Source organism: Typopeltis vanoorti, chromosome 1, assembly GCF_054136105.1.
Source record: "Typopeltis vanoorti isolate ZY-2024b chromosome 1, IOZ_Tvanoo_1.0, whole genome shotgun sequence".
Taxonomy (NCBI): Eukaryota; Metazoa; Arthropoda; class Arachnida; order Uropygi; family Thelyphonidae; genus Typopeltis; species Typopeltis vanoorti.
This window is the reverse complement of record NC_143549.1, coordinates 157,180,623-157,200,856: the sequence shown is the minus strand read 5'-3', so window position 1 is coordinate 157,200,856 and position 20,234 is coordinate 157,180,623. Positions and strand designations below refer to the sequence as shown.

At 36.7% G+C, this 20,234-nt stretch overlaps 1 protein-coding gene across 1 annotated transcript in view; it reads right to left on the bottom strand.

Annotated features, from left to right (window-relative positions):
* Window positions 1–20,013, bottom strand: part of LOC150110576 (nitric oxide-associated protein 1) — a 126,757-nt gene extending 106,744 nt beyond the window's left edge. The window contains exon 1 of the mRNA XM_090394936.1: window positions 18,628–20,013. Coding sequence (XP_090251062.1) covers window positions 18,628–19,933 — 1,306 coding nt within the window. The 5' untranslated portion in view covers window positions 19,934–20,013. The remainder of the gene's footprint in view (window positions 1–18,627) is intronic.
* Window positions 20,014–20,234: the final 221 nt, after the last annotated feature.

The window sequence follows — 20,234 nt, the reverse complement described above, 5'->3', positions numbered from 1 at the left end:
AGAGGACAATTTATTGTATGAGGATTCAGATTCTGAAGTATCTCTTCATTTAGCTTTGGAGATGAATTTCTGGGTTCTGACGAAGAAGATTAAAAGGTGGGTACTCTTTCCTAGTTAGATTAGGTATTTGTTGAAAGTAGACCTACTTATTACTTTATATTTGAAATCCTGTAAATTCATTATAATATTCAGTGATAAAGTTTTTTTCCTAAAAAATGTGTACAAAAAAGGGGGTGCGTCTTATACGCCTGCAAATATAGTAGTTATTCTGAATGTCCAGACTAATTATTTTGAAACACTTGAACAAAACAAGCAATGACAGAAGAGCAGTACAAAATATTCAAGAAGAATGCAGTGAAGTACATATCAATAAGTGAGGCAGAAAGGCCATCAGAACACTGAAATGTTAAAAGACAGCTGGAATAGATGATTTCATTATCAACATCAGACCTCCATTAAGTTAGACTTATTGCAGATGTTCCAAACTGTCCCACAAGGATCACTGAGTCATATCTTAAACTCATTCAGTTTCCATACTCAATACTTTCAGGCAATCCATTCTACTTAACCACTCATGCAAAGAACCTGTTCTGCACTCTCCTGTTCACATCCTCCTTATAATTAATCTATCTCCTGTTTCCCCTATGGAAAATCTCTTGCACATTTAACTGGTAATAACCTTACCAACTTATGTCTTGATCACATCACACCACTTCCTTCTATTTGCAAACTGGCAAATAGAAGGAAGTGGTGTGCAAAATGACATTCCCTCGATCTGTCTTTACATCCCACATTCTGGATTTTTATATCATCCCCATGAAATCTACATGACAAGATTTGTAGAGAGTAATTTATATGCAGCTTAAACAAAGCCTGAAGAAATTAAAATATAACCTTATTGCAATAATATAGCAGTCTTTTCACAATGAGTCTTCAGACTCCATGGAGGTGCCATATAAAAGCAATAATATCAGTGTATTTCAATTTATTTCCACAACTCAATGTGATGTGCTCACAATTTTAGCAATGAATCCAGTAAATTTTAGGTCCTTGTCCACCATTACCACAAGATTCCTTATCTCCTCAACCTCCTGTAAGATATGCCCACCAACTGTACACTTTGCATCCTATCACTACCTACATATCAAAAACGTGGACCTCCAACACTAAAGTGTCATCACACAAGTCGTCTATTTCAGATCATTCTGTAAGATCTCTGCTCCACTCTTCATAGTTCTCTGCAACTTTGCATAAACTCCAGACAAACATGACCCAACATCATAACTGGAAGACCTCTAAATTCTGACAAACACAAAAATAAAAGAATTCCATGCAAAACAATATAACTTAATATACATATGAAACAATGATGGCTACTAAACAGATCCCTAGAAAACACCTACAGTGATTTTTCTCTTCTGGAATACCACTTCCACAAACTTGACAATTACCTATTCAGACTGGTTCTCTTCCTTCCTGCCATGTACCTTTGCCCACATTAAAAGTCTATTTATGTCATCCTGCAAGATTTCTACATAATTTTCACTGCCCATCGCTCTTTTCAGCTTTGCCTTAAAGCATTTACTATATCACTGATGTAAACATTAAACACCAAAGGATCAAGCATTCAGCCCTACAGTACACTGCTAGTCACCTGCCTTCTCCTGGACTCAACTCCTGCATAGACTGCTCTTTATTATCTGTCCATCAACTACCCTTTAACCAAATTAAAAGCTTCATATTCATCCCCATTTGCTCCAACTTATGCAACAAGATTCCATGAGGAATCCTGTTAAATGTCTTTGCAAAGTCCCTCAGTATCAGAGTAGCCATTTCCTTTATCCAACATAATCATCACTTTATTATAAAACGTAAGCAAAAGGCAAGATCAACCCTGCACAAAACCATGTTATCTCTTAAGCAGTGCTTCCCAAACTGTGGGCCGTAAGTTTTGTTGAGGGGACCGTGAAATAATGAAAACAAATTTAAAATGTTTTAAGACTAAGTAGTTCTTTTTTTTAAATCTTAAAAGAAACATATTCAATTTTTATTATTTCCTTTTTGTTATTTTTTATATTTTAATGGAAAAAAATCACACATTGGTGTTGGTTCACAAATTTTGCTTCCTGCATATTTTTGCACTTAATGAATATTAGTAAATATATGCTTATTCATATAAGTTTCATTTCAAAGGTATTAATAAGAAGCACAAAAAAGATTACAAACGCAAAATCTTGAATATAAATTGTATTGAATATAAATACAATAAATATTATAATAATATATGTCTATATTACGATTTTTTTTCGATTGGGGGGGGGGAGGCGTGAAATATTTTAATTTTTCCAAAGGGGCCTTTACATTCATAAGTCCGGGAAGCACTGCCTTAGAGTATCATACTTTTGTCCATCCAGTCCTGATTGTGTCTTTTTTTTTTCTATGTTGGGCCCATATACAAGAGGTTGGCTGGTCAACCTATAGTACATTAGTACCATACATAGTAGTGGGTTGGGAAAAGGAAAAACTTGTTTACATTTGATTTAAAAGCCTGTATGTTGTATTCCTTGGGAAATACATCAGGGGAAGCCTGTTCCACAATACAGCAGTAGTAGGGATGGAGGAGGAGGAAAATAAACTTGTTCTGTGGGTTTCAAGGTGTACTGGGCAGCAGCCGTACATGTTCCAATGGGCTTAGTACAGAGTGGGAGAATTATTGATGCTGTTTCAGATGAACATTTCCCATGGAAATATTTATAGAATATACAAATTGCAGAGACCAAATGTCTACGTGAAAGTGAGAGGAGCGAGTTGGTAAGAGATGGGTTATTTATCAGTCTAAATGCTCTCCTCTATATTGAGTCTAGCATTTTGAGGGAGCGTTTAGGAGCCCCATTCCAAATGTGAGAGTAGTATTCGACAGCCTGGGCAGATGTGTGATTTGTATAAGGTTAACAGCTGTTTAGAGGTGAAGTAACGTCTTGAGCAAAAGAGAAAATTAGTTTTTTGGAAGCTGAGGATGCAATGGTTGTGATGTGTTTATGCCAGGAGAGGCTTGATGTCATAGTAATTCTGAGAAGAGAAATTTCATCTTGTCTGGGAATTTGAGTGTTATCAAAAATAATGATGGGGGAAATGGTTCTTTTTTGTGAGAAAAAAGACAGAACTCGTCAACTTACTAGCGTTGAAGTTGACTAGTTATCTGAGCCCCATTGGAGGATGGCTTGGAGGTCAGAATTAAGGGCAGTGGTGATTGATGCTCTGTGGGTTGAAGTGAGCTGTGTAGAGTAGGGTTTGTCAAATGAAAGGGAGGAGTTCAATGTGCTGTCGTCTGTAAAACTGTATTGGGTTGGAGGTCAACTTTTACCAACCTCTTCAATACCTAAACCACCACTCCTGAGATAATGATTGATTTCATCAGCAAAACCCTTACTTGCATTCTGTTTTCTCTGAAAATACTATAGCCTTGCTTTCTATCTCTATTACTATATCATCCTCAACCAAGTCTCATTAATCTAACAGGCAAGCTTAGGTGTTGAACGTTATTCATAACTTATATTAATGGTATTAACAATACCAAACAAACTTAGTTATAAAAAAATATGTTTATTAACTGACTTATATTTTGCTGGATTTCAAGCATCTTCAGAGCACAAAAGAGCATGTTATAGCAACAATGAGTAAGTGAAGCAATTCAAACTGTAATGGACAGTCCTAATTTGGCACCCATTAATGTTGTAAAAAAAATTCAGGGTGTCCCATAAGTTCCAAAATATTTCAATAATTTAGAAAAATCAAAAAAATTGGTATGTTAGTGTGCAGTTTCCACAAAAATGAATCACAAGTGGGGGGAGGGGGATTTCTTTTGGTGGGGAGAAAAAATTTAGTTCATATTTTCACTGATGTAGGGGAAAAAGCAGTGATGACAGTCAGAATAGCATTGAAACCTTATTTAATCATATGCAGGAAACCCATTACATATCACTGCAGTAATTGTTCAATGTGCCTGCAGGCACAAACAATTACATTCTGCAAGCAAGTGAGAACACCATTTACAGAAGCATGGATGCAAGTATATCCAGATGGATGCAAGCAACTTCACAGCGAATGGCATCTTTTAAATCTGCTAAGGAAGACGGGCTGCTCAGGTACACTCAGGACTTTAAACAGCCCCACAACCAAAAATCTTCCAGTGTCTAGTATAGGAATCGAGGGGCCATGCAGAGTTGCAATTATGGCTGATAAGTCATTCTTCACCAAACATGGGATGAAAAAACCTCCTTCACAGGAGATGCAATATGAGGCGATGCCCCCATCCTGCATTAACGTGATTGTGTGAAGAACATTTTTACCCACAAGCATGGTACCACATTTTCGTGTAGCAGTTGCAGGTAGCACTATGCATTTACTGAGCACGTCTTCCAGTCCCTTGTTGCACATGGCTATTAAAGAAAAAGGGACTGACAATGACTGACAAACAGTGAGTTGCAGTGAATGCAATGGCTCATCTGTGTAGGCATGGATTGTCCTGTGCCCAAATATGCCTGAATTTTTGACCATATTAACTGTCCCATGCAATTAAAATGCATTTCATCTGTCCAGATGTTGTCAAGCCATTGTGAATCATTTGCGACTTTTGTCAAAGCTCACATTGCAAATTCTTCCCTCTTAGTGGTATCACTTGGTAACAGCTGGTGAAGAGATTGCAACTTGTATGGATACAAGTTTAACACACCATGAAGGATGCGGAATACAAATGTTTTTGCTATGCCTGTAATTCTTGCAGCTTCCCATGCACTGCTTACACCGCTTGTTGATTGTGCCATTAGGGCATTAATTTGTGACACCACAACACTGGTATGGGCTTCAAACACTGATCTGCCAGTGCGAGGGTGATCTAACAAATTTCCAGTTTCCTTGAAACGTTGTATTAGAAACTGTAGTCTGGCAGGAGTGATAGGACTAGACCTTTTTCTTCATTCTTTTCTGCATTCAAAACTTTTGTAAAGCTTCTACTACCAATTCCCAATTTACATAAAACAACTTCACTAACAATACCTTATTCAAAAATGTAAGCATCACAGCAACAAATTTTTCTTTTCATAAAAATAATTCTGTTCAGTATAATGACTGAGAATTCACACACGTTCATTACGAGATGCCAACAGTAAACCCTGCATTTTATAGAACTCTCATTTGCATATTTGCAAATGAGGCATGTGGTACAGTGCCTTCTATTGGTGAAAATGTAAACTAATTTTTTTCCCACCCAAAACAATCCCCCCTCCTTGCAATTGACTTTCATGCAAACCACACTCTAATATACCAATTTGTTTGATTATGAATTATTGAAATATTTCGGGACTTATGGGACACCTGTATTACAGCTATGCAGGAGTTAATCTTAAGATAAAAGCTTCCTGAATTTTTGACAAATTAAAGCAATCATACTTGTTCAGATTAGGAGAATTCTTCATAGCCATAGCTGGCTATAAAAATCTTTCTGACCTGTAACTGCTCTCTGGCAATGCATTCCAATCATTCACAACTCTCCATGCAAAAAAATCTGCTTCTCACTCCCTTATACAACTTCCAGGGATGACTTCTTGTTCTTCCCCAATCTCCTACCATTTTATGAAAAACCTCAACATTAATCCTATAACAACTCCTTACTAACATCTCTATCATATCACCCCTCTTTGTCCTATCCACTAGACTATGCAAATCATATCATCTCAACCTTTCTTCATATTCAACATTCCAGAGATCAGAAACTGTTTTAGTCAATCATTTCTCGATCCTCTCCAAATCTCTTCATCCTTTTGAAAACCAGTTGACCAAATCTATGCACAATAGTCAGTACATGGCCTAATCAGAACCTTATACAATGGAACCAGAATCTCCTTACTTCTACAAGTCAGTGTCCTCTGCATCATTGTCAGAATTCATTGCATTGTCCTCACAATTTTGGCAACATGTCCTCTAAATTTTAGATCCTTATCCACCATCACCCCAAAGATCTCTTATTTCTTCCACCTTCAACAATATAACCCCAACAAGAGTAAATTCTACATGCCATCTTTGTTTTCCAAATTTTAAAACCTTACATTCAGCAACACTAAACTGGTATTCCCACTCCCATGCCCATTCACTCAGTCTATTCAAATCTTCTTGTAAGGCCACAACATCGGCTCTACTCCTCATAGTTCTTTCCAACTTTGCATCACCTGCAAACAACTCAATATCCCCATTTAAATCTTCCCCACAAACAGGTTAAACAGCAATGGTCCTAACACAGACCCCTGAGGCACACCACTGGTTACTTTCCTCTTTTGGGATATTGCTCCTCCATACACAACTTGTTTATACCTATCAGACAGCCAATCTCCCATCTAGTGCATTAGTCTAATATCCAACCATTCCACTCTAGTGGAATGGTTGGATATTAGTTCAACATTGTGCGGTAATCTATCAAAAGACTTTGCAAAGACTAAGTATACTACAGTGTATCCATCTGTCATGTCCAATGCTGTTATCATCTTATTGCCATAAAACATAACCTCCCTTTAGCAAATCCATGCTGTCCATCAAAGATAATATCACTGATGCAGAGATTGGCCTAAAATTTCATGTGAATTCTGTCACTTCCTTTATGAAGTGGTTAGTGGTATCACTCTTACCTTCCTTCCTTCCACTCCTTTGGAACTTGACCCTATGTTATACTTATATTAAACAAATATGCCAAGGCCCTGGCATACTCCCTGGCACATTCCTTCAAAATATGCAATGACATAACATCAAGTTTGGTTAATTTCCCCATATATCTCTTCCACTCTCACAGTCAGTCTCTCCTACTCATCATCCACTGCTCTCAAACTCTCCATGATGTCACATTCACAAGAATGAAAGATCTTTATGAACTGCTTATTAAATATCTCAACTATATCCTCTGCAGCAGTTGTCCTTACACCATTTTCTCCAATCAATACCATCCTACCATAACTTTTTTTTTTTTTTTTTTTTTGCTGGCTACATATTTGAAAGAACTTACTAGAATTTTTTTTTTTTTTTGATTCATTAGCTAACTGCTGCTCATATTGAACTTTTGCAACCCTTACCAACTCAGTCACCCTCCTTGCCTGTTCTTTGTATATCTTCATGGAATTGATTATTACCACTCCTCTTATGTTTCCTCAATAATGCCTTTTTTTCTCTGTATTGCATGCTTAATCTCTTCATTCATCTATTTAACAAATACCATACCTTCTGACCTTTGGAATACATTTACTGATTCTACTGTAGTTTTTGGCATCACCCAAGCAGCACTGATCCCCTTTCCATCTAACTCTTCATTCCATGCTACAGCTCCAAGTTGTCTCCTGAGATTCTCATAATCACCAGTCTTGTAGTTCCACATATACTTTTTCCTCATAGAAACCCTCGCATAGCTGGCAGCCACCCAGGTAATTACTTCATGGTCACGCTCACCAACAGGAGGAATATTTGATGCCTCATTTATAACAACATCCTCTGATGAGATGATCAAATTCAAGAGCCCCTCAATCCTCGCGTGACCTCTGTTACATACTGCCTGAGGTAGTTGTCCCTCAAATACTCAAGAAACTCATTTTCTTTACTTCCGGTTGCTATCTTATCATCTCAGTCTATATTGTCTTAATTAAAATCACCCATAATGATTACCCTTTTACCACTGGCTTAGCTAATATGCTTATACATTTCGTGGTCAGTACCCTCAATATTACCATCTCTATAGCAACATCCAATGAAATATTTCATTCTATCCACCTCTATCTCACACCATACTGCCTCAAAACCACTACCACCAGTTCCCTCTTGCATCTCTACCTTGTATGGACATAACTATTTTTCTATCATCAAAAGCACTCCACCTCCTTTTTATCCTTTCTATCTTCAGAAAGTACATCATACCCTTCCACCTATATTCCTGTCAGGATGTCACTCCCATCGAGCCATGTCTCACTTATTCTAACAATTTTTGGGTGAACAAAATCAATGCAAATTTCCATTGTTTCTGATACATCTAGCATTCATATACAAACATAACAGCTCATTCTTGGATCTATAACAAGTTTCACTAATACCACTTATGAAATGCGACTTCTCCATATTTTCCTCGAGCTATTTCTTTTCCTCCTTATTCATCCCAGAACCTTCTTCAAATCCAACTGTTTTCCCTACATTCCTGGTAATCCCCTTTCCTTTTTTGCCTACACATGCATTTACAACCTCTTGGAGCATCAACCTTTCTCACACTGTTTCCCCTGCCTACTCTGAGTCTCCCCATTTGTCTTGCACACTTGTTCACCCATTCTCTACACACTTCTTTATTCATAAGCACCACTTCAATCTCTCCTTCCTTACACTCCCACTCTTTCACAATGTTTCTTACTTGCTCAGATTCATTTTCTGCATTCGTTACTCTTCTCTCCAGCAGCAGCTTTCAACATCTGTCTTTAATCCAGAGTATTTTAATAAGGTGAGACACCTTTTGACTAGTTAGGAGAGTAGAGAGGTTCTACTTGGTGAATGGACTTTGCCTGTCACTGAGTGGAGCAACTGCTGAGTTTCCTGTCCTGAAATGATTCAGGTCAGCAGTGATACTTTGGGGTCACTCAGTAAGATTTCAAGTGATCTTATAGATCAGAGTTTTTGGAGAGGCATTTCTGTACTCTAACATACCTCAATAAAGTAGAAACTGGTCTGCCTATAATGCATAGCATTATGCACATCTGAAAAGATATGTGCTTTGCATTATGAGATATTAAGGCAAATGATGTGAAGGCATTGGCCTCTATATACAATTAGCCTAGTAGTGAAGACACTTCACATGCAAACATTGTTTGCTTACACGTGGATAAAGGAATGAACCAAGAATATAATTTCTTGGCATCTTTAATTTATACTCCTGAATGTGTATATGTGTCCATTTCTGGGATTCTGTCCTTACAAATAACAGCGAAATACCTTAAGGCAAAGTCCTGACTGAGTTTTAAATATCTCCTGTGAAAAAACAAATAGACAGGTTGTGTTTCTGCCAAATATATTCTGGTTCTGGCAGAATCCACAACAGTTCCATTGCAAGAATTTTCCTATTCTACTAGCTTTGAAGACATCTCAATTCCAAGAGGTTGACGGCTTATCTCTCAGAACCAAACTGTCTAGCTAGAACAGAACATAATTTTGGGATACATGGATAGCCAGTATTATTATTACGGGCAACTCCAAGGAGTCCTTAGAATGATCGAGGGAGGCCCTGAACATGTTCATTGTGAATGTTGAATAGTTCATGTTCATGAACTATTCAACATTCACACAGTATCTATCATACTATGCCTTGAACTCATTCACAGTCATAAACATTTACAACAGACTATGGCAGCTTATTCCACTCATTCACCACGCTAAAAGTAAAAAATCTAGCTCTAACACCCTTACTAACCACACTCTTGCCCAGCTTCCATGGATGGCCCCTAGTCCTTCAACCACCAGTCCTGTTCTCAAAAATATCCTCTGAATTAATCCTATAGAAACCCTTCAGTAATTTGAATGTCTCTATCATATCCCCTCCCCCTCTTCCGCCTATCAACCAATTTCTGCAACCCACAAATCTTCAACCTGTTCTCATAAGGTTCATTCCATAGACCTGCTATCATCTTGTTCACTCGCCTCTGGATCCTCTCCACCTCCCCCATCTAGAAGAAACCCAGACGACTAAATCTGGGCACAGTAGTCGAGATGAGGTCTCATCAAGGCTCAATACAGAGGAACAATAACTTGCTTGTCTCTGCTCCTCAATGTATTTTTTAGCAGCCAAGTGATTTCATGAGCTGATTTAGCCACTTTTGCAATGTGCCCCTAAACTTCAACTCCCTATCCACCAACACTCCCAAATCCCTGGCCTCGTCAATCTCCTGAAGTACAGTTCCACCAATGTGATATACTGCTGCTAATCTTTTCACCCCAAAATGCAAAACCTTACATATTTCCACATTAAATTGACATCCATTCTCCTCAGCCCAGACCTCCAATCTATCCAAATCATCTTGCAAAATTTTAACGTCATCTGCATTCACTATTGCCCTACACAACTTTGCATCATCCGCAAACAAATGAACAGTTCCTCTCAGATCCTTTCCTATATCATTAACGAACAAATTAAAACAGCAGTGGTCCAAGAACAGATCCTTGTGGCACACCACTAGTCACAGGCCGTCTTTTGGACCATACTCCTGAATAAACTACTCTGATATCTCTCCATCAACACCCCCCCCTACCTATCCATCTCACCAACCCTATATCCATCCCCATATGTTGCAGTTCACGGATTAAAATTCCATGTGGTATCCTGTCAGAGGCCTTAGCCAGGTCCAGCAGAATCACTGTAAACCCATTACCCCTATCCAGTTCATCCATCACTGTGTTAAAAAAACTTGAGCAAGTTACTGAGGCATGATCTACCCTTCACAAAACCATGCTGTCCCTCATACAGTATCTCATTTTCATCAATCCATTCCTGTATTTTACTCTTGACTACTTTCTCCAAGACCTTGACAACGACTCCTGATCGGTCGGTAATTTGCAACAGCTGTCTTAGATCCTCCTTTATGTAGTGGAACTATTTTCCCTCTTTCCACCCCTTCGGGACTAAACCAGACCCAAGACTCAGATTGAATAATATGGTCAAGGGCACTGACAATTCTTTAGCCGCTTCACGTAAGACCCATGCTGGTATACCATCCAATCTCATTAAGGTTTTGTAATAGACTATTCACCTCCATTTCATTCACTACAATTCCCGTATAAACTAATGGTTCCTTTATTCCTTCAATGTCACCACCTGGATGATATGCTCTTGCAAAGTGCTCACTCAGTAATTCCACTATATCAACTGATTCAGTGACCTCCCTACCATCGCCATTCCTTAAAATCATTCTGCCATATGCAGTTTTTCTCTTACTTGCAGCATATTGAAAAAACTGTTTGGGATTTTCTTTAGCTCGCATGGCTAATTTCCTTTCATAATCCCCTTTTGCTTTTCTTACCACACTCGTCACCCTTCTGGCCTGCGCTTTATACCATTCGTGAGTGTGCAGGTCACCTTTCTCCATAAATTCCCCCCACAGTTGTTTCTTTTTTTGCAGCTCAAGCTTAATGGTGTTATTCATCCATTTAACCCCTACTTGATTTACTATTCGGACTCTAGGTATGAGTCAGCCATTACCTGTATCCATCTCTCTCTCTCTCTCTCTCTCTCTCTCTCTGTAAAAATGCGAAATACACCATCTAACATGCCAGGATCAGTACTTTTAAATGTCATCATCATCATCATGCGTATCAAAGATTTAGGCCTAGCATGGCCTGTTCCGGCCTTAGAAGTCATCGTTGAATTGTTTAAGAGGACATCCTGGTTTTCTTTTTCCTAATGGCTTGTACTTTAAGGCTTGTTTTGGTAATCTTTCTGTTTTCATTCTTTGAACGTGTTCCATCCATTTATGTTTATATTTTTACATTTTTTCTATTACTGGTTCTTAGTTTAATTCTTTCATAATATGTTCGTTTCTTTTGTGATCAAATAGGGCATACTTTGCAGTTTTTCTCATAAACTTCATTTCTGCTGTTGTTAATCTTTGTTTGTCTTTTTGTTTTATTGTCCACATTTTGCTTCCATACATTAAGACTGGTAGGGCTAATGTATTGTATACTTTTAGCCTGGTTTGTTTTTGAACTAGGTTTGGTTTAAATATAGAGTTAATTACACCTGTTATTTTTAAATATTTTGCAATTTTTACATTTATATCTTTTTCATTTTCATATGTGATCATACATCCTAGGTAGTTAAATGAATTCACCTGTTCTAAGATCTTGCAATCTATTACTATTTTAGTTCTTGCTGGATCTTGTCCTTTAAAGGCCATCGTTTTTGATTTTTCTGTTGATATTATCATACCATAATCTTTGGATATCTCATTTAGATCTAAAATAGCTTTCTGTAAGTTATCTTCAGAATTTGTAATTATTATTTGGTCGTCAGCAAAGAGGAGAGTGTTTAAATTAACTGTAGGAGAAAGTTTAATTCCTTGATGTAAATTTTTATTCCATTTTATTATTATTTCATTTAAGTAGATATTTAAAAGAGTTGCTGAGAGGCGACATCTGTCGGACCCCTTGGTTTATCTCTCTTGTATATGATAGCTCGTGATTTAATCTTATTTGTATTTGATTATTTTCATATATAGTATTATTATTATTAGTCACCTCCAGGGAGTCCAAAGACTCATCGAGGGAGGACTACTCTACAACTCTGCTTCCACCACTCACAATCCACCAACGCCATCTACTGCTGACCGCCACCACTATTTTTTCCACAGACAATCACAAACGTCCATGTCCACGGCAGGATTCGAACCCACAGCCTCGTGAGTGGAGAGCGGACACGCTAACCACTCGGCCAGCCAGGCTAATATACTTGTGATAGCTTTTAGGATATTATTTCGTATTTGTCTTTCTTTTAATATGTTAAATAATATGTTTCTTTTAACTTTGTCAAATGCTTTTTAAAAGTCAATAAATGCAATATGTGTTTCTAAATTGTATTCTCTTCTTTTCTCTATTATTAATTTTACGCAAAAGGCCGGGTCTATACATGATCTCCTTTTCTAAATCCATTCTGTACTTCAAAAATAAAGTTTTCGGAATATTTCATTAGTTTGCTATTTAAGATTCTGCTATATATTTTGTAACAGGAATTTAGTATACTCTTATTTAGTACAGTTTAGGAATTTAGTATAGTTTTTAGGGTCATCTCTATTACCTTTTTTTTTAAAGATAGGAATCACAATTGCATTTTTCCATTCTATTTGAGGGATACCAGTTGAATAAATTTTATTTAAAAATAATAAGAGTCTTTCTTTGAATCTTGTTCCTGCATATTTATATAGTTCTGAGCTTATCTTCTCCAGGTGATTTTCCGTTTCTTGTTTCTTTCAGGCTGATTTCTTTTATCTTTTCACTTTTAAATGTACATTCAGTAGATACAGAATATATCCTTTTTTTTTTTTTTTCTGCAAAGATTTTTGGTGATTTTAATTTCAATAATGCCCTTGCTAAAATTTTCTAGACAAGTGGCTTGAGCACAATCATTTTAGGATTGTTTCAGGAGTGAAACCATAACAGGATTCACTTCACAATCATGAAGTTCAGGTATGCTTAAATTATCAGATGGTGAAATAGATATACAGTTTGCTGCTTACAATATTTTCTTACCTTCTGAGCAGGAGAGGTACTGTGGGGACAAGCTTCCTCTTTGCATTTTGATACGAGATATTTTGTTCAATTATCTTTTATATTTCTTTTTCATTCTTCCAACTCTGGCATGCATGGGAGTAGGATGGATGGTCTCCCTCACATTTGACACATTTAGGTTTCTTTATAAAATAAGATTTATTATCAAGCTCATTACAACCACATTGGACAAAAATGGTTGACCCAAAAAATGGATGTATAGCCTAACACAATAGTTGAAATATACTGCTTTGATGGTATGGGTGTGTCAAAAGTAAGAATAATATTCCTAGTCAGAACCAAGTGACCATCCCTACATATCAGGATGTGCCTCATACTTGTAACTCCATCTTTAATCTCTAAACACATCTCCTCATCTAGAACATCAAGAGATTCCATTCTGATATCACACCTCTGGAATAGTTGAGTGTTTTATGAGATGTTACCATAATTGGTATGCCCCCCCCCCCCCAAATTAATATTGCTACAACATTTCTTAATGAGTTCATCATAAAATATTATTACCAGAATCACATTTAATTTAAATGTCTTTATTGTAAAAACCTACTTTTACATGAATGTCTTTTGTAAAACATAAGTGATTCTGGTAATAATATTTTATGATGAATTCTTCCTCTTACATCTCGATTTTTAAAATAATCAGTTTTTCTGAGTGTTTTTGATATGAGGTATGAGGTTTGAATGAAAATATCACCGAAACGTAGTTTAATAACTGTTCTGGGAGATCCAGCAGTCCTTGTGAATTATTTATTTTATTTAGCATATGGCATAATAAAAAAATAAAGACACATGACATCAAAATATATTATTATTATTATTCGTGACACCTCCATATAAATACATATTTGTGTAGATAAATAAGACAGGTAGTGTACATATACAAATAACAGGTAAAAGAGTCACTAAATTTTAAATCTAGTTCAGCTAGCCATTCAGGAGCTGAAGGATCTGCCTCAAAAAAGTCTCAGGTTACCAGGGTAGGTCTTATGCTGCAGTCCTCCACAATGTGCCAGATGGTTTGGTTTATGGCCCCCACAGTCACATTGGAATGTAGGTAATCCTCCCAACTTATGTAGGCTGTCTGCTCAGATATCATGTCCTGTACGTATCCTATTTAAGCTTTTCCATAGATGATGTGGAAGCTCAATCCCTTTCGGATTTTGGTTGGGAAGGATATACTTGTTTAAGTCTGATGGCGATTTTTCTTTCCAAGTTTCTAGCCATTTCAAATTAATGTTGAAATCACTATTTACTAGTAGAGGCCATTGGGATTTAAGGCAATTTATACTTATATGTGGGAAGCCTTCATGTACTGATAACTATTTATTTTCTTGTACTCTTTGTGTGTATTTGACACAGCCTGTTATTGTCCACATTGCTGCATTTATTTGCATGTCAGTTTTCTTGATATGAGGACTGTTTAGCCATACTGGTGAACAATATTCTGCTGCAGACTAGCCTAGGCCCAACATGGAGCATTGCAGTGTAGTAGCAAAAGAACTCCATGTAGAACTACACAGTTTTTGTATGTTATTATGGGTTCTGATTTTTCAAGAGACATTCTGCAGATGGCTTTTGAAAGACAGTGTTCTATCCAAGATAGCAACCCAGATATTTAGAGAAATCTTAGTGCCGCAGCATTGCGTTGTTAAAGCTGACCTGAAGTATACTATTTGCCAATTTGGTGTTTAGGTGAAAAGAACTAACCTTGGTCTTATTGAGGTTTGGTGTTAATCTCCATTTATGAAAGTATTCCCCAATGGTTCTAAGGTCATTTGTCAGAATATCTTCAGTTATTATGAAGTTCTTATGTTGGGTGGCAAGGGCTATATCATCAGCATGGGCAAATTTTCTTGGCCTAGTTGTCAGTAGATCAGATACACATAAACTGCATAAGATTGGTGCTAATACTGAGCCCTGTGGGAGCCCATTGTTCAGCTTTCTCAGTTTGCTCATTTGGTTTCCCAGTACCACATGAAAGAACCTGTCAGAAAGTGTGTTACCAATAAGTCAATGGATTGGCATGGTATGACTTGTATCAGCTTGTATAGCAACACCTCTTTCCATACTGTGTCATACACAACAGTAAAGTCAACAAACACAACAGAAGTTTTCAAACATCTCTGAAAGTCTGCCTTGATATGGGTAATAAGGTTTAGTAATTGATCCATACAATTATGTTGAGCCCTAAAGCCCGCTTGCTCAACAGGGATAACTTCAGATATTTTTGGCCCAATTCTATTAAGGAGTCTTTCAAGGAGCTTATAACAGCAACTGAGGCGATAGCTCTCTGCTTGATTTTGAGGCTTGTTCGGTTTTAATATGGCTATTATTCTGGTTCTTTTAAAGGCAGCTGAAAGGTTTCCCATCCTTAAAATGTGAGATAAAGAATCTTGTTAACCATTGCAAAGCATTTTTTAAAAATGTTAACAAAGAATTTAGGATGAATACCAAAGCCTGATGCTTTGCCAGTTTTAATCTCCTTTAAGGCCTCAGTTATTTCATCTGTGGTAAATTCTCTTGAAAATTGGGAACTGTCAGCTGCACTTTGTCATAAGTTTCTGAGTGATCTTTTAACCTCCAGTGTGTGTGTATGTTGATGATCTCGAGGAGGGAGGGGAAGCTCTAGACAGTGAGGTTATTCAACAGGCAATTTGATCTGGAGTCACCAAAGGATCTTTACGGGTGACTGGGTTGCTTCCACCGAACTTCTTTAATAGGCTCCATGCTTTTCTACTTGATTTTTTAAAGTTTAAGTCCTGTGTAGTTTTTATGCATTTTCCTCTGTGCTCATTACAAAGCTTGTGGAGTAGTTCGTCAGCTATGTTGCAGTTGCCAGATTCTAAATAGACTTGGTATAGCTCTTCACAGTCTTTATTCCAGCCAGGTATGTATTCCTTTTTGGAAACCCCTTGGAATATACTTTTTCACCATTAATACGACTGTTGTAGTTTTCACTCACAGGTGGTATCCATCTTACTATTTTATTCAGTTCTTGTGAAAAATCCTGCCAGTTTGCTTTCCTAAAATTCCATCTTGTCGTGGAATGGAACATATTATTAGTATTTATTTTCCTACTGCTACCAATACTGGGAAATGTTGGCTGTGTGGAAAATCTTCAAGGAATCGTCTTGTTGTGTTTAGTGGCTGATTTTGCAAATTTTGGGTAACAAAGAAGAGGTCTAGGTTGTATTCTCTCTTCCATGCTGCCACCTTAAAGGTTCCTTTGCATCAAATATTAAGCTCAGATTGTTTTACTCAGCACAGTTTGTTAATGCTTCACCATTTCCATCAATATTATTGTAATTCCACAGGGTGTGATGGCTGTTAAAATCCCCTATGTAAATAGTAAGAAATGGAAATATGGGAATTACTTCAGGTGGCCATTCTATCATGGGAGGCTTATAGATGTTAACCACTGTGAGATCTTCAATTCTTGCTATGATAGTGTGTATATTCTGATTAATATGTGGTGATATTAAGTGAGCATTCTCTATATTATTACGTACTTAAGTTGCACAGTCAAGAGTTTGGTGATGTGTAGCTCCTAGTACATCATACACTGCAATTCTTCCTCTAGATTTCAATTGTTGTTCATTATCTCTGTGTGTGTGTATCTCTTGAATGACAGCTATTCATTATCATTTTCTCAAAGGAATTTTGAGAGATATTGATTTTTAGCAAAGCTGATTCCTTGAATGTTGAGTTGGTAAATCTGGAAATTAGCACCCAGCTTTCTTTTCTTGTGGTAGTGAAAAGAACAGTTTGGTGATGGTATAGCTTGTGATTTCATGTGTCTATGGCCAGGACATCATTAAGATAGGTCTGGCTCATTTAGCATTACCTAGTTACACAGCATGGAGGCAAGCTAGAAATTACACCCTCTCCTTGTGAATGAAAGATTCAAACTAATAAAATATCTCATACAGAATGCAAAGAGGAAGCTAGCTAACATCTCGTGCTCAAAAGATTGTATTAAGAAAATGCTGTAAGCAACACAAAACTTATATATCTATCTCACCATCTAATTTTTTAAAATGGATTTTTTTTTTTGTTGTTCAGTACCAGATCTCCCCTCCCTCCCTCCCCATCACGGAGCCAGACATGGACACAGTATCTGTAAAGCAATAAATACATTCATACATTCAAGGGTGGGACATTAGAACACTATATCAGTAACAATTACACAGCAAGCCTTGAGTCCCATTCCTTGCCTAAGAGGAAAGAGACTATCATTCTCCAACCGTTGTATATTAATGATATATGGAATGATTTAAAGGAGGATATTCGGTTGATTGCCAATAGCAAAAAACTGGGGAGAACAACAGTAGATAAAGGTCATGACCAGAATGGATTGCCAGAGGTAGCTGGGAGTGCCTTGACAATGAATGCATTTAAGGAGGGATATGATAGATACTGTGCAAATAATGGTTAGTGTGAATCTCCCAGATTGGGTGTTCTGACTTCATGGAGATGATATGAATTATATAATTTCGCATATAATAATTTCTTAAATACATTTATTCCTAGAATGGTAGGGACCAGTCTACCAGCAAGCCCTTACTGGTACGGGACTTACTGGTCTCTACCAGTAAGAATGGAAATCACTCCGTACTTACTAAAGTGAGCCCTTGAAGTTATATATACATGTGTGCGTGTAAAAGCTATATTAAATTATACATGCTATTTTTATCTATGCATCTGTTTTTGCAACTCATTTCAATAATTTGCAATATTCCATTTTAACGAACCAAGAAGAGACAAACAATCATTTATACCTGGAATATCTCATTCCAAGGCAAATCAGCTTAAACATGATTATCATTATTCAGGACCTTCATGAAGTCTTAACAGTTATTGATATTCATGGAGTTCACTGATATCCAAAGCATAACAGACTTGCAAAACAAAATTTGTATCAATAGAGGTCATGTTCAACTAATGCCATCTGATTATCATATACTTTCCAGGTTTTCGTTTATAAAGGTGTTCAAGATATGAATAGAAACTAATTATTATAATCTAATTTAGTATAGAAGATAATACAGAAGATGTGGGGAGAGACTTTTTTTTAAGAAACTGCTTTGTTTAATGTAAAAATAAATTGCAAAAATTATTTTAAATTTTCTTATCCAACAGAAATGTTTCCTCTCAAAACAGCTTTTCTTTCAGCCACCCTAACTGAAATCAATATAATTCATGCAAAAACATCATAAAATATAATACATGTGAATATTATTTATAAGTACCTCTTTGACATTATAATCTCACTTGAAAAGAACTCACCTTTTGTACCCCACAAATTCTGAAGCTTTGTAATTAGCTGTTCAATTCCATAACCTGTCCTTGCACTCACCAAACATACATGTTTTATGTTGTCTCCTCTATCTACTTTCACATCTTTCAGATATTTTTTTAATGCAAAACGCACCCGATGCAAGTAATTACTACTGTCACAAGGAAGCAAATCTACTTTATTGCCAACGACAAATATTGGTCGTTTAGGGCCAATTATATCAATTATTCCAGGCCAAATGCTGCAAGGAAAATCCATCAGATCAACTATTAAAATAACTAGAGCAAATTTATGTTCTATTTCTGAAATTAATCTCGGATATTCTTCTGGACTTACAGTAATATTCAGTGCAACATTAAAATGCTTTAAAAACATGCAACGTTGACATACATTTTGTTTCAGTTCAGTAATAGTCATACCATTAAACTGTTCACTAGGGATATAGCCAGGAATTGATGGCTCTTTACAGTGGAGCAATGCACCACATCCACCACATGGTACAGTGCTAACTGGAATTAATGGATCAGGTGTACCATAATTAGAATTCCATAATTCCTCTTTTAATCTTTCAGTTGTATGACTTGGTGATTCATATTCACTACTTTCTGTATATGCATCTTTCTCTGTGAAAGTGTTTTTTTCTTTGTAACCAACAACTGTACTATGTTTCCCTATATTTATATTTTCCTTGCTCTCTGATTGAGTTTGATAATCAGCTGCATAAGGATACTGAACAGGAGCATATTCCTGTTCATGTTTGGCGCCGTCTACTACCGATTCTTCTTGAACAAATTTCTCGAGGGTAGGATAATGTTTAAATACTTCCGCTGGGTTTTCCTTCAGTAACAATTTTACTGCTACTGGCAAAGAATCAAGTAACGACTCTGGTTCTATGTTCCTAGATTTAGTTGCTTTTCGCATTTCCCGCATCTCTGCCAATATATTTCCGCCCAGACCGCTTCCCAAAAGAGAAACCGGAATGCCAACTTCGTTTTCATTGCCGAGATCCTTTGGACTCCTGATTTTCTCATTATCTAACCGGTTATCACTATAACAGTTACTAGAGCAACTACGAGTGAAAACGTAACTGAACTGATGATTACGTACTGATGGTAAAAGAAATCGAAATAACCGAAGAAATGTGCTTTTCCAAATAACGTATCCACTATAGTTTAGCCTCTTGGTCTGAGCAATAAACATGCGTTTGAATGGTAATACTGCTTGTTCAGCTAGGGTACAACAAAGCTTGCAACCAGACTTCCCTGCCATTATATAAATAAAAACTACATGTTTCATCTATCTCATTAAAAATATTACCATCAACACAGTAAAAAATATCTCAACTCACGAAATCATTATAATAATAAATACATGAAATTAATCTTCGCGTTATCACATGTTACAGTGCTGCCATCTAACAATCAAAAACCTGAAAAAAAAAAAGGTTGAATTGGGTTTTAACGGTATAGATGCGAACAAAGATTGATAAGAAATAACTATTTATTAACTTAAACGCTAATATTTCGCTGGTATTATATCCAGCATCTTCAGAGCACACAAACAAAGTTTGTTACAACAGCGAAACAACCCAAATCAG